A 14024-nucleotide genomic window follows, 5' to 3' on the forward strand; every position below is an offset into this window, starting at 1 on the left:
CGGGGCTGCCTCTGCAATAGTTGGCACTGCCATTTCCCGCGATGTAGATGAAGAATAACTGTAGCTGCAGTCGGGCAGCGAACGGAGCTAGGATGGGAAAGCAAGAGCTGCGTGCTTACTTATACACGCTGCGTTTATGTCCCTTAAATCTGTATGCTAAATCTCAACCTTCTAGCCTTCACAAGAGAACCGTCCTATCACAATGATCTCGAGGACATTAAAGGATAGGGACATGAACTACGCCACAAATGAAAGAGAATTATTAGCCATCGTTTGGTCGTTGGCCAAACTGAGACACTATTTATATGGTGAAAGATAAGCCCCTAAACTGCTTCCAGAAACAACTAATTCTATAAGAGGCCCGCTTTCCGCTAAAACGTTCATTCGTTCTCTTCAAATATAAGAAACGACACGAAATCAACTTCACCGACAAGGAGTCATTACTCAATGACCTTGCGGACGTAATAGTCCCCAAGGGCGTAAACGCCCTCCATTGCGATTTGCACACGTTAGCAACGGTGCAGGACGCCTTAGTGCGGAGAATCCCGACTACAAAATTCTGGCACTGCAAAAACCGTGTTACATACATTTTTGGGGTCGAGGAAAGGAGGGAAGTCATATTAGCAGAACACAATAGGCCCCACCGGTCAGCCCAAGGTAATTTACTGCGACAACGAGACATCGTTAAAATCGCACACGATCACGGCCATACTAGACAACCATTTTGGCGTCAGCATCACGAATGAGCCACCCCTTCACAGTGTCTCAAACGGGCAAGTGGAACGTTTTCACAGCACTCTACTAGATCTCGCCAGGTGGCTGAAAATTGACAAGGGCATAAATGATACTGTGGAGATAATCTTGTTAGCCACTACAAATTATAACAAATTCATTCGGTCATCGATAAGAGGCCGGTCGACGCAATACAAGAGTCCACGGACGATACACAAGAACGAATTGCTAAAAAAATTAAGAGTGCCCAAGACGCGCTAAGGTCTAGAGAGAATGCATCTCGACAAAACAGAGTCTTCGAAGTGGGCGAAAAGGTTTTGGTCAAAACTAATAGAAGCCTTGGCAATAAACTCACTCCCTTGTGTGAGGAAAAAACCATACAAGCAGACCTGGGGACCACGGTCCTCATTGAAGGGAGGGTGGTCCACATAGACAACTTAAAATGACACTCTCGCTTAATTTTAAGCTTTTTATTATTACTACCTATCGTCAGCCGTTTGTCAAACTTCCATTTAATAGACATTAAGTCCGTTGCCAAAGGCACGAGGTTTTAGTTTTAGGATAAAATTAATTGGTGATGGGATAAACCTCAGCGAACAAGAAAAAGAGACTAAAAAATACATTTCCACAGGCGCAAAATTTTTGTCCTCCGCTGTCATTGGTGTCAGCGCAAATCACTAACTATTCACAAGCAAGGTACATCCCCATCATAGATGGAGAGATCCTGGTGTGGGAGGAGCTCGCGTGCGTGACCCACTCAGCAAATCTTTCGGAATACATGCGCGTAATAGAAGAAACAAGCAGCATGAACGAGATGTTTTCACAGTTTCACATGCTGCTAGAAGTTGATACCTCACACCTTCGGGACACGCTGGATTTGTAAAGAGTCCACCACAGAATCGCAAGGAGTTTAGCTTTTCTGGGCTCAATGCTAAAGGTGGTAGCAGGGACGCCGGATGCCGGCGATCTAGAACAAGTTAGGTTCACAGAGTGGCAGTTGACACAGTCAAACCAAAATTAATACTAGAATACAAAGTCGAATCAACCAATTAACAACCACTGTAAATCAAATCTTGCTAACACATAAAAATACCCAAATTGACACTGGCCATTTATATGAGACACTGCTGGCTAGGAATAGAATACTAATGATGGAGTTACAAAATTTAATATTGGCTGTAACACTGGCGAAAACAATATTGTCAGTCGAAATAGATCATGCAGATCATGCAGACTTAAAATCAGACTGGCTGAAAGAACCCACAGATACCCCCATAGGGGATCTTATGCCCGCATCGTCTGTAAAAATATTACAATCCTCTAAAATAATACACTTCATTATCAAATTCCCCAAAATAAAATTATCTTGTAAGAAGGTCACTTGCAAAGGGGTTATGCTGCGAATAACCGACAATATAGCAATATAGCACCAACAATGTAGCAAAGCGTGGAGAAGAAGTCCGTACAATCTAAAACTGCACCCACACACCGGGGGCTACCTTTTGCCAACTATCATCGGAAAGCTCATGCGCCAGGGAACTACACGCAGGCGTTCTAGGGCATTGCGAGTCACAACCAAGCGACCTACACCTGCTTACCCGCGTGGATGAGGGAATCATCATCATCAATGACCGGCCAGCTAGGGTCACGGTGGACAACGGAACAGAAGTCTATCTACGTGGCACGCATCTCATTACCTTCAACGATCGCGTCGTGATAAATGACACCACCTTTATAAATCTCGACAAAGCCCAAATACGAGCTCCAGGTGTAGCTAGTTCCCCATCATTGAATATCACCGCCAACAAAAATATTCTGAGTCTCCCCTATCTTCACCAGCTGAGTGAACGTAACTTGGAGTTCATCAAAGAGTTCGGGAGAGAAATTAATACCAATCATTCACATCGCATAATATTTATCCCAGCAGCTATTGGTTGCGCATTGATTTTTATTGGCATCACCTGTCTACGGTTCATCGGAGCGCGGAGATCTGCAATCCAATTAAACGGGATGATCGCCGAATTAGGACCAGCCGAGGACGGCAGTAATCTTGAAGTAGTTATCAGTTGGCTCAGTGTATGAAATATGAAATATTAAAGTGCTGACCCAGCATTGGGCCGGGAACCCGTGCGCAGCCGGCAAACACAGCATATTTGCGTGGCCGCTGCGAGTCTTTCTTAGCTTTAAGAATCATTTTAAGTTTCAGTTTGAATTTGCATTTACCAGAATAAAGAGCGACAGCTCGTCAACTCCGACTAAGCGCCGTAAAACATATTTTTATTACCTACTCTGCCAGACCACAAGGCAGTTAAAAGAGGAAAGTTCCTCTCAACGTAAATAATCATCTTCTGCTCCCCGGACTCCCCGGAGTTGCCAGCGAAGGAAGCCCTTCACCTCTGGAGGATTCCTGACGACAACAGCATCGCGAGGCGGTGCAATCAATCTTTAAATAATTTATACAAAATGCACCAAAATAAAAGACAAAAAATATATCAAAGTTATGTGCATAGACCAATAATTTATTTCAGTTTTCAGAACTTATAAATTTTTGTTTGTAACATTCATTAGAGGGATTTAGTAACATTTTAAAGTGAGCAAAAAATGTTAATAAACCCTGACTTCAGTATTATGTAAGATAACAATTTATGTATGTTAGAGGTATGTTTGAATTTGTAACAACTTCTTCGTCTAAAAGGTTTTAAAATAAAATTTTAATTATAGGACATTCTTGTGCTTTTTCATGAACATAACTTATGAGTTATTTAGCGTTAATGTAGCAAACAACATTTTTGCAATTCATAACCACTTACTAAGCGTTATAATTTTAATAAATACTTTTATGTAACAACTTGTCGATATAGCCATGAACAGTTTGCGTCAATTACAAAAAATTTAATTTTTGATATAAAATTACTTTCAATTTATGATGATGTGTTTTCAATTTGATAAAAATACTTTTAGACTGGTAATGTAAACACCAGATACCTAAAACTAAGTCATACATTTAAATAAGAGAAAAGTACCTATTTTTTAAATATTGTTTTATTTATATTCTATATAGTATTAACGGATTTTTATACTCTTTTACTCGAAGTCTATACAAATTTATGCGAGTTAAGCTTAAAACCATTAGAACCGTTTGCAAGGTTATATTAACGTTGACTTGCGATGCTACTATCCCTTTAAATTTAATGTATTTACATATTTTTATTATATACTACAAATCCTGTGCATAGAGGTGTTTCTAATACAAAGCCACAAATAACATTTATTGTTCTTTATAAATATTTGATAGGCAAAATAAAATTTAAGCAAAATTTAAATACTCTAACAATTGAAAATACTCGGAATTTGAGACATCAGCCGATATGGCAAGAATTTTTAAATTATTATATATTATTATCCAAACTTTATTATGGACGATAAGCAACCCGAAGCAACCCGTTTGTATGAAAAAAGTTTAACGATGATTGTACAGGTTTTTATCAATAGCCTTAAACAAAAAACGCCATCAGTACATATAAGAAGTGAAGAAAATGACTAAAATATCGACTTGTCAAGCAATGTAAACGAATACTAAATATTAAATCCCTTGGAGATGCGAAATAAAATGCTAGTATTATGAATAGATTTATACTACGCGTCACAAACTACTATTGAATACTGTGGATTAAAACATAAAATATTGGTTCCTTTATTGGTTCTATAATTACCCCTCGTTTTTATTTATGCTTATGTAGTTAAGATCGTCATTAATATGATTTTACCTTTAAAATGAACAGTGACATCTCGAAAAAAATATACAGTTCATACGTCACATTTCAGAACAACAGAGGGGTAAGTTAAGCACTTTTAAAATGTTTTGAACATACTGTGTTTTTTTTGTTTTTTTTAGATGTGTTCAGTTTTATATAACTTTTTGGAGCACATAGATGGGCTTACATCATAGACAGAAAGGGCTAGTTTGCACACTTATGAATCAGAATCTATTTGTTGAAATGTTTATGTATATCCTAGTCGCCCTTCAATCTTTTTACTTTAATAGTTGATGTGCCCTTTGATTAGCAACTGCTATCCGCGCTTCATTAGATTCGCCCTGGAAAGAAAGAAGGAAGCATTTCAGAAAATATACGTAATTAACTTTGTATATATATTTTTACGAAAGAGTAGAGTTACAGTTCAAGCTATATCCCCAAGAATTGTCGGCTAAACTGCTATTTCTTTTAAATGATCCTGTTTCTATGTGAAAATAGTTAGTTTTTGATAATCAGAAAACTGATTTTAAAAACTGAACTGAAACTTATCGCATTGCTTTGGTCATTACATTTATTGCGTAAAATGCATATCGATCGCTTTGGGATCTGCTCCTCAAAACAAGATTTCCCAAAGCGATCGATATGCATTTTACGCATTAAATGTAATGACCAAGGCCATGCGGGAAGTTTCAGTTCAGTATTTAGAATTGTCGCACAAATTTAGTTTTTAGCTAAGAGACAACGAATTATTCTATATCAAACGATCGAGTGCTAGGACGAATTTTCTAAATTTTATTACAAATTGAAAGGAAAAGAAAGTAAAGTTGATAATGGAACTAATTTAGTGGCCGCAGTGGCAGAAAGCACTCAAAGAAATCTCTAAAACAAGAGAGAATGCTATAGTCGAGTTCGTCGTTACTCAGCTAGTAGAAGTGAGAACACGAAATTTCTTAATTTTTCTCGCATATCGTTAGATTTTGGAGATTATAGTGTCAAAGAATGGGCGGTTAGTTGGCGTTATAGTGGTCATGGCCAAAAGTTTTTTTTATCAAATCGAAAAAATTTACAAGACTAATAACAATATTAAAAAATATCAAAACATTTTGCAATCCGTCCATCCGTATCGCCAATTAATAATTGACGAAGATGACAATCACGCTCAGCTCATGGTGTGTAATAGAATCCATCAAGCTGCTAAACACTAGCTTATGAAACATCCCGAACACCTTTTTTGGCGACTTGACTCGAAAGATGCGCCAGCCACTTACATATGTTAATGTTTAGAATAAAATGTTTGTTTTAAATAAATGTCAACATACCTTCCGGTTTATTCTATCAATTTGACGATTTTGATTTTCCAGCTCAGAGCCCATATCCAATGCCATGTTTCGGAGATTGCCTATCATTGTGTTTACCTGGCCCATATTTTCTTCCATTTCATCTTCTCTAGCGTCATTCGTTATCCTAAATAAAATAATGTGTTGTTTGTCAATTCATTTTATTATTGTTGTATGTAAGTATTATAATATAGAATTAATTTCAAAAGTTCGAAAGCATGGGTTCGGTGAAAGAGGGTGTGGGGAAAGTTTGAAGAAGGAGAGTTTGGAGAAAGATAAAGTGCATAGAAAAATGTAAGAGACACCGAAGAGAGAGATGCCACGAGTAATGACAAGGCTTTCGACAAATGGCACTAGACAAACGGTAAAACCATTGACCATGTACTTGGAGAGTGGACATGGCGAGTAGCGATGGAGGAGGAGTGGCGGCGAGAAACAAAACAAGTAAACAACGTAAAACAAGAGAAAAATTTAAAAATAGAGTTTTCAAATTTGGAAATCAGCAACGAATTGAGACACAGGTAGCTGAGGTGTCCGAAGGCATAACGCGTTAGGTTGGGACGCGTGGCTACAACGCTAGTCAAGATATGGCGAGGCCCTTAGTGCTTGAAGATGCGAAGCAGTTTGTGTGAAGGATTTTGCAGCACCCAGATATGCAAACGAAGGACATCAGAAGTGAGGTCGCCGAGCTAACCGTTTCCATTTCACGGAATGTCAAGGTGGGAACGTTCTGCTTTTAACAGGCGTTCTGTCAAAGGGACTGCGGCGTAAAAATGGCGTGGACCCGGAGCGTCGGTAGAAACAATTATATCATAATATATTATAATACATTATAATATATTGTATTATAATATAATATTATATTATTGTATTATAATATAATATATTGTATTATATTATTTTGTATTATATTATAGTAATATGTTAATATAATATATTATATTATATTACATTATTATATATATATTTACGAATTCAGACCGAGAGTTTAATAAAAAAGACCACAGTTGGGTTTTTATGTATTATTAAACGTTTTTATTAATTCTAATAAAGCAAGAACTAGATCCCGAAAAGAGAGGAGCTCCCAAAAAATAGGAGTAATTGGAGAATCCTGAGACGATTGTGTGGGCGGAAGTTTTGGTTATTTCAGTCCACAGAGTCTACACTTTGGAACATGGTGCTGTGCGTAAATAACAGCTAAGCTTAATAGAAGGGCTCCCGATCCTTGATTACATTTTGTACTTTCACATTAATGTGTGTGTGTGATTGTATTTAGACATTAATGTGTGTGTGTGCCAGTGTTTACAATAGTGTGTGTGGTTGGGGAATTGTGGGTGTAGAATGGATATGTTACTTCCCCTTCCTTAAGAAAAAAGTCTTTCCATTTTGTAGGGTTTGATTTTTAAATTTTACAATTAACTTTTGGGGTATAGTTTTATATTTATAGATAAAGTACATTATTACAATAATAACTATTATAATATTTTATTGTTATTGTTTGAAAGACATTCGTCTGATTGTGTTGATCTATTAGTTGGTAATTAATATTTCTTCTAATTGGACAGAACAATTAAATGCTTTTATCATGATATTGCCTCCTATTATAGCTTCTCTATTGATGTTCATTTTCATCATTCACATTTTAGCGATGTTACAGATTTTACATTCCTTTATGATGTTTATCAAAAACTTATTTGATAATCAGGGTATCAGTAAAGTTCTTTGAACTGAAGTGTGAGTTTTTCTATACCAGGGTGTAATAATTCTTTATGTGTTTTGAGAATGATTTCCTTGTTGGGTTTATGTTTGAAAATGTATTAGTTTGCTACTGGTTTTCATAGTTTTAGTAAAACTGTCGGAACTTATGATTTTAATATGCGAATTTTAAAATATTTGAAAATCGATCTCATCGGGGAAGTAAATAACACTTTTCTTAGTGCTGAAGTGTTCTTTAATTAGATCCTTAGCAAGGGTATGTGTCATTTCTTTATAACTGGTTTTTATTCTAGTTTTATGGAAATATTTTATTATTTGGATGTCGTCAAAATTGTCTTTTATGAATTCGAATTGTCTGTTGTAATAATTAAGAGGTCTTTCTGTTATTGAAATGTCATTTTGGTTATCTTCTTGTGCACAATGCACAGTAGCTGCTGCGGGAAGGGAAGCTGGGTCATCTTCTCCTAGGAAGTTTTCCTGAATTTCAACTCTAGATAGAGCGTCAGCTACATGATTTTCTTTACCGGGTAGATATAGAATATTATAATCGTATTCGTTAAGTTTTATCTTGCATCTCTGTAATTTCATATTGGGATTTTTTATGTTACTTACCCATACATGTGGCCTATGATCGCTTAATATGTCACCTTTCTACCGAATAGGTAGGACCTGAAATATTTTGTTGTTCTTTTTCTATTGCCGAATAGTTAAGTTCGTGTTCGCTTAAAGTTCTGCTTGCATAGAAGATGGGTTTATGCTCTTGGGATAATACAGCACCTATGGCTACATTACTTGCGTCTGTTGTCAGCGAAAATTTCGTTTCGAAGTTGGGGTATATAAGGATTGGATCGGACGTGATGAGTATTTTTAGTTTCTCGAAGGCGTACATGTAATCATTATCTTTTGTGTTAATTAGTACTCCTTTCTTTAATTTGGGGGTCATAGGTTTTGCTATTTTTGCAAAATTGGGAATGAACTTACGGTAGAATCCGCAGAGTCCAAGGAAAGGTTTTATTTCTTTTGTGGTTTTAGGAATAGGGAAATGAACAATTGCATTTATTTTGTTAGGGTTTAGTTTTATACAGTCTGTCGTGACCGAGAAATTCAGTTTCATTCTTTAGAAATTCACATTTATCAAGTTGCAATTTTAGATTAGCTACGATCAGCTTATCAAATACCTTTTTCAATGACATAATGTGTTTTTCCAATAAAGTGGAATAAATGATATCATCTAAATAAACTAAACAATCTTTATAAATTAATTCTTCTAAAAGATTGTTCATACAGCGTTGAAATGTTGCGGGTGCATTTTTCAGACCAAAAGGCATACGAGTATATCCGTAATGTCCATGTTCTGTTAAAAAATGCTGTTTTGGATATTGATTGCTGGTTCATTTGAATTTGATTGAAACCTTTAGCTACAATAGATCAATGGTTGTGAAGTATTGACATCGTCCAAGCTTGTCTAATATTTCATCCATTACAGGAAGAGGGAATTTGTCGTCAATGGTTATCTCGTTAAGACCACGATAGTCTATGACTAATCGAAATTTTGGTTTACCAGAAGCATCACTTTTCTTTGGCACAATCCAAATTGGAGAATAATAGGGGGATTTAGATTTCCTAATTATTTTTTGACCTATCATTTCGCTGATTTGCTTGTTGACTTCTTGATCAAACGCTTGAGGCTATTTATATGGTTTTTTATAGATAGGGTCTTCGTGTTTTGTATGAATAGAATGTTTAATCGTACTTGTGAAGGTCAAAGTTTCACCTTCTTTGTACTGAATATCACGGTATTCAATCAAAACTTGGGAAAGTCGCTCCCTTTCTTCTGTATTTAGATAAGATATGATTTGAATATTGACGCGGCAAGGTAGTTGCCCGCGAACTCCTCCGCCTGCACCGTTGTTGCAAGGGGATGTCAACGTGGCACGTTGCTGCTCACGTAGTTGCTGAAGTGTGTTGCGGCAAGTTGCTGCCCACAACACAGTCACCTCGACGTCGCCTCTGTAGCTGCGGTGTGGTGCAGAGCGCGGATCGGGATCGGGTGTTGTCCACGATCGGTGACTATGGCTGAAGTGACCAACTGGAATAAGCCGGTAGAAGGTTCGTAGCTCCGACTTGATATTCACAGCAGTTATTTTTCGATAACGTCACTTTATTTCGGCTGTCAGTTTAGAACTAAATAATACAAAGAGAGAAAGCTTAAGATTACCCTATCTCGCACAGATCACGGCCGCCGACCAGCATCCGAAGTATAGCTTCGTGTGTCGTTCGTCGTCACACGCAGCTTTTCCTGATGTTACTTGTTAACTGATATTCTAATCTGAATACGTTACATTCCCTTAACTCGTCATCTAAGGCGAAGTTAGAGAATTTTACCAGATGGGCTTCTTCTTCAGATTTAGAAGTCTTGAGACACTCATAGGTAGTCTTGGACTCTTCTGGGTTAGACGATCTGGGGCACTCATTGGAGACCTTTGACTCATCTGATTTTAAGTATCCGCTTAAATTTCCGGAAGGTTTTCTCCTTTTTTTGGGGTATGTAAACGGGTTTCCTCTGGGTTACATGACCTGGGGCACTCAATGGTAGCCTTGGACTCATCTGTTTGGATGTGGTCGTACCACATTTTGAATGTGTAGCCATTTATAGTGACTGTTTGTGTTGAATAATTAATGTGGGTGTTGGTTGGCTCTAAATAGTTTCTGCCTAATAGTAAGTCATATTTTTCTGAAAAGTTTTGAATATAGAATGTTTGTTTAATGGGAAAAAGTTTGCTTGACTTTATGTGGACTTTATAGTGTGGACTTTTACTTGAGAAGGTTTCATTGGGAAATTAAAGAAATTTTGTCTTATAGTGATTCCACCTGTTCCGATTAATTTACCACCACAAGGGAACATTGAGTCCGGCCTATTGGCACTTCAGAAATACAATCTGCAGGGCCGGTGGTTCCACTAAAAATACAAATTTTCGTTTCTCGGCTTTCCCCTGATCAAACATCATCTGATTTATTGTCTTATATACAAGAAAAAACAAAAGCCGATAATATAAAAGTGGAAAAAATTAACCTCTCTTACGCTAGGGACATATCATCTTTCAAAATAACTGTCCCAAACGAGCTCTTTTCGATCATATGTTCAGGTGATTTTTGGCCGGATAGTATGGTGCTAAAAGAGTTCGAAGGTAAGATCAAAAATAGGAAAAATGGGCCCGTGGGAATTAAACTTCCCTCACGTGGTCAGACCACTGCACCATCCGCCTCTTCATCTTCTTCCTCTTCTTCAAAAAACTAACAATGAATCTTACTATTTCCTATCAAAATGCTAGGGGCTTGCGTAACCAAATTGTATTGTGATAGTCTTTCATTTGCATCCCATATTATAGTGCTCACAGAGACTTGGTTAAAGCCGGAGATACTTAACTCCGAAGTCTTCCCAGGTATGTACACTATATATAGGTATGACCGTCCCTCCAGACGGGGAGGTGGAGTCTTAATTGCGGTTAGATCTACCCTCACGTCGGAGGAGTTACTTTTGGACGATTCCCGTAACTCGGAATTCTTATGTGTAAAGTGTCTTTTTCCGACAGATCAGTTTATATTACGTGCTCGTATATTCCGCCATCTTCTGAATTCCCAGAATATCAGAATCATCTGTCCGCTATCCAGTCCATCTTGAATAAACTGTCTGACAGGGACCAATTGGTAGTTCTAGGTGAAAAAAACAATCGAATATCCTTCTCCCTCTAGCACAACATGACTTTATTGATGGCTTGCTCGACTTGTCGTTGTCGCAAGTTAATTATATTCGAAAGTCTCTTGGTCGACTGTTGGATCTATGCCTTGTAACAAGTCCTGAAAGTGTGTTTCTGTCCATGGTTACAATCGACATAGGTACCGTATTATAAGTAAAATCAGAGAAGTCAAAAAAGCGAATTCACTGTTTTCGCAAAGCAAATTTTCGGAGTCTAACCAATTTTTTAGCTGGCTTTAATTGGTCCGATCTTTACTCTTGCAACATAATGACGGATGCCATTAATAAGTTGTATACCACAATTAAATAATTTTTTGACTCTTGTGTTACGATGTACTATCCGTCAATCTGTAACCTCCTTGGTTTAATAAAGAGTTGACACACCTAAGAAATGTAAAGTGCAGACTTTATAAAAAATTAAAAAATACCGGTTCCCATTCCATCCTTTCCAAATATTTAAGAAACAGTTTTATAATTTCGTTAACACTAAGCGACAAACAATTTCTTCACCTTCTTCGCTATTTTCTTAAAACACTTCGGTAACATCGGATCAGGCAATAGCCGATCTATTCGCCAAGTTTTTTCAAACAACATATTCTACGTTACCTCATTCCGAACAGTCATACTCTTATGCGGTATCTAAGTCGAATCTAATATTTTGCCCCACTATAAACGAAAGCTCACTGCTTAACGATCTTCAACGTGTTAAACCTGTCTATTCGTTAGGTTCCGATGGAATCCCCTGGCTGTGTGCTCAGATTCTGTGCGGAAGCCTTGTGCAAGCCTCTACTGAAACTGTTTACCTTGTCTCTGGAATCTTCACAGTTTCCTCATATATGGAAGGACTCCTTTGTGATTCCTCTTCATACAAAAGTTAGCAAATTGGAAGCAACCTATTACAGAGGAATCTCTAAATCGAATCCCTAATCTTTTTGAAAATGTTATCACTCATCATTTGCAGCACCTTTGTAGATCAATCATATCACCGTGTCAACACGGTTTTATGAAACGCAGATCTACAACCACTAACCTCTTGGAGCTAACTTCTTTCGTAATAGAGGGTTTCAAAAATAATCTTCAAACAGATGTCATCTACACTGATTTCAGTAAAGCATTTGACTCTGTTAATCATTACCTTCTAATAAAAAAACTTGATCTTATAGGTTCCCCTGTTGATCTTCTAAATTGGATTTCAAGCTATCTGAATGGCAGAACGCAATAAGTCCTCTTTAAAAATTTTCTATCTTGTATTCTCCAAGTCACATCTGGTGTCCCACAAGGGAGCCACCTCGGTCCGCTTCTTTTTACCTTATTAATTAACGACCTCCCCTTAATAATAAAACATTCGCATGTACTTATGTACGCAGACGATATTAAATTATGCCTCCAGTACAAGGACACTTCTTGCCATTTGGACTTACAATCCGATCTAGACCGATTTCAAATATGGTGCCGTGATAACATATTAGACTTAAATGGCTCCAAGTGTAAAGTTATGACCTTTTGTCGTGCCAACCCAATACGCACGACTTACACTCTAAGTGGGTGCTCTCTGGACAGAATAACACGAGTTGATGATCTTAATGTTCTTCTGGACCCAAAACTAAAATTTTCTGACCATATTTCATCTATTGTCAATAAGGCCAGGGGTGTGCTTGGTTTTATAAAAAGGTGGTCTAAGGAATTTGAAGACCCTTACTTGACTAAAAGCTTATTTATTTCGTTAGTCCGTCCGATTCTCGAGTACGGATCACCTGTTTGGAGTCCACAATACGCAGTCCACTCGGACCGCATTGAATCGGTGCAAAAAAACTTCTTACTTTTTGCCTTGCGGCGCCTAAATTGGGATGCAAGCCATATATTACCTCCTTATTCCAGTAGACTACTTTTAATTAATTTACCATCCCTAGCTAACCGTAGAACTATGCTTGGAACAGTCTTTATTTGTAAGCTTATTCGTGGGGATGTTGAGAGTCCCGACTTGATTAGTCGGCTTAACTTCTCGGTTCCAAGTAGAGTCACTTGAAACTATATACCCCTTATCTTAAATCATTGTAGATCTAATTATGAGTTGCATGACCCTTACAGAGTTTTATGTTCTGACTATAATAGACCTAATCCTATTTTCTGTAATCTTGACTCTCTGCAGCTATTTTGTTTCTTTGACAAACTTACGAATACTTCCGCTGAAGGGTGTGTTGTAGAGACGACAGAGTAGTTTTTCACATGGTGTTTGGTTTTTATATTCGCTAATGAGTGCGTTCATTAGGGTTGGCCAGGTTGTTGTTTCGGATAACTGGGATACTCGTTGGGCATCTTGGGCATTCAAATTGCGCTGAAGATTACATGTCTTTTTCTAGTGTCGGTTGATGGGTACAGTTGAATTATGAATCCTTCGATCCTTCGGATAAAGGCACTGAGCTCTTGGGTATTACCACTGAATGTTGGTAATTGCCTAATTTGGCTTAAAGCTTGATTCAAATGGGGTTCCGATAACAGTTTGACTTGCTCGATTGCCATGGTTGATTTTACTTGGTTTAGGAGAGTTTTTTTGTTTTAACACTTTTTATGACCGTATGCAGTGGCTTGACTATTATTGTGTGTCAACCACTTATTATACGTACTTCTTTTGCGGATAAAAAAGAGTTAATTTTATTACGATTTATTCACTTTAGCGCCGAATCGCGTGGTTCAATCTTAGAAGATACGCTTGGTCGTGGATCTTTT

At 37.5% G+C, this 14024-nt stretch overlaps 1 protein-coding gene across 4 annotated transcripts in view; it reads right to left on the reverse strand.

Moving 5' to 3' along the window:
- Positions 1–3224: 3224 nt before the first annotated feature.
- Positions 3225–14024, reverse strand: part of LOC6620432 (synaptosomal-associated protein 25) — a 93684-nt gene continuing 82884 nt past the window's right edge. For 3 of the 4 annotated variants that reach the window (XM_032718867.1, XM_032718869.1, XM_032718868.1), the window contains 2 exons: positions 5807–5951; positions 3225–4828 (listed from right to left, as the gene is read on the reverse strand). In XM_032718867.1, the coding sequence (XP_032574758.1) occupies positions 4766–4828; positions 5807–5951 (208 nt within the window). In that variant the 3' untranslated portion in view covers positions 3225–4765. The remainder of the gene's footprint in view (positions 4829–5806; positions 5952–14024) is intronic. The other variant, XM_032718866.1, reaches the window with a different exon arrangement.

Source organism: Drosophila sechellia, chromosome 3L (assembly GCF_004382195.2).
Source record: "Drosophila sechellia strain sech25 chromosome 3L, ASM438219v1, whole genome shotgun sequence".
Taxonomy (NCBI): Eukaryota; Metazoa; Arthropoda; class Insecta; order Diptera; family Drosophilidae; genus Drosophila; species Drosophila sechellia.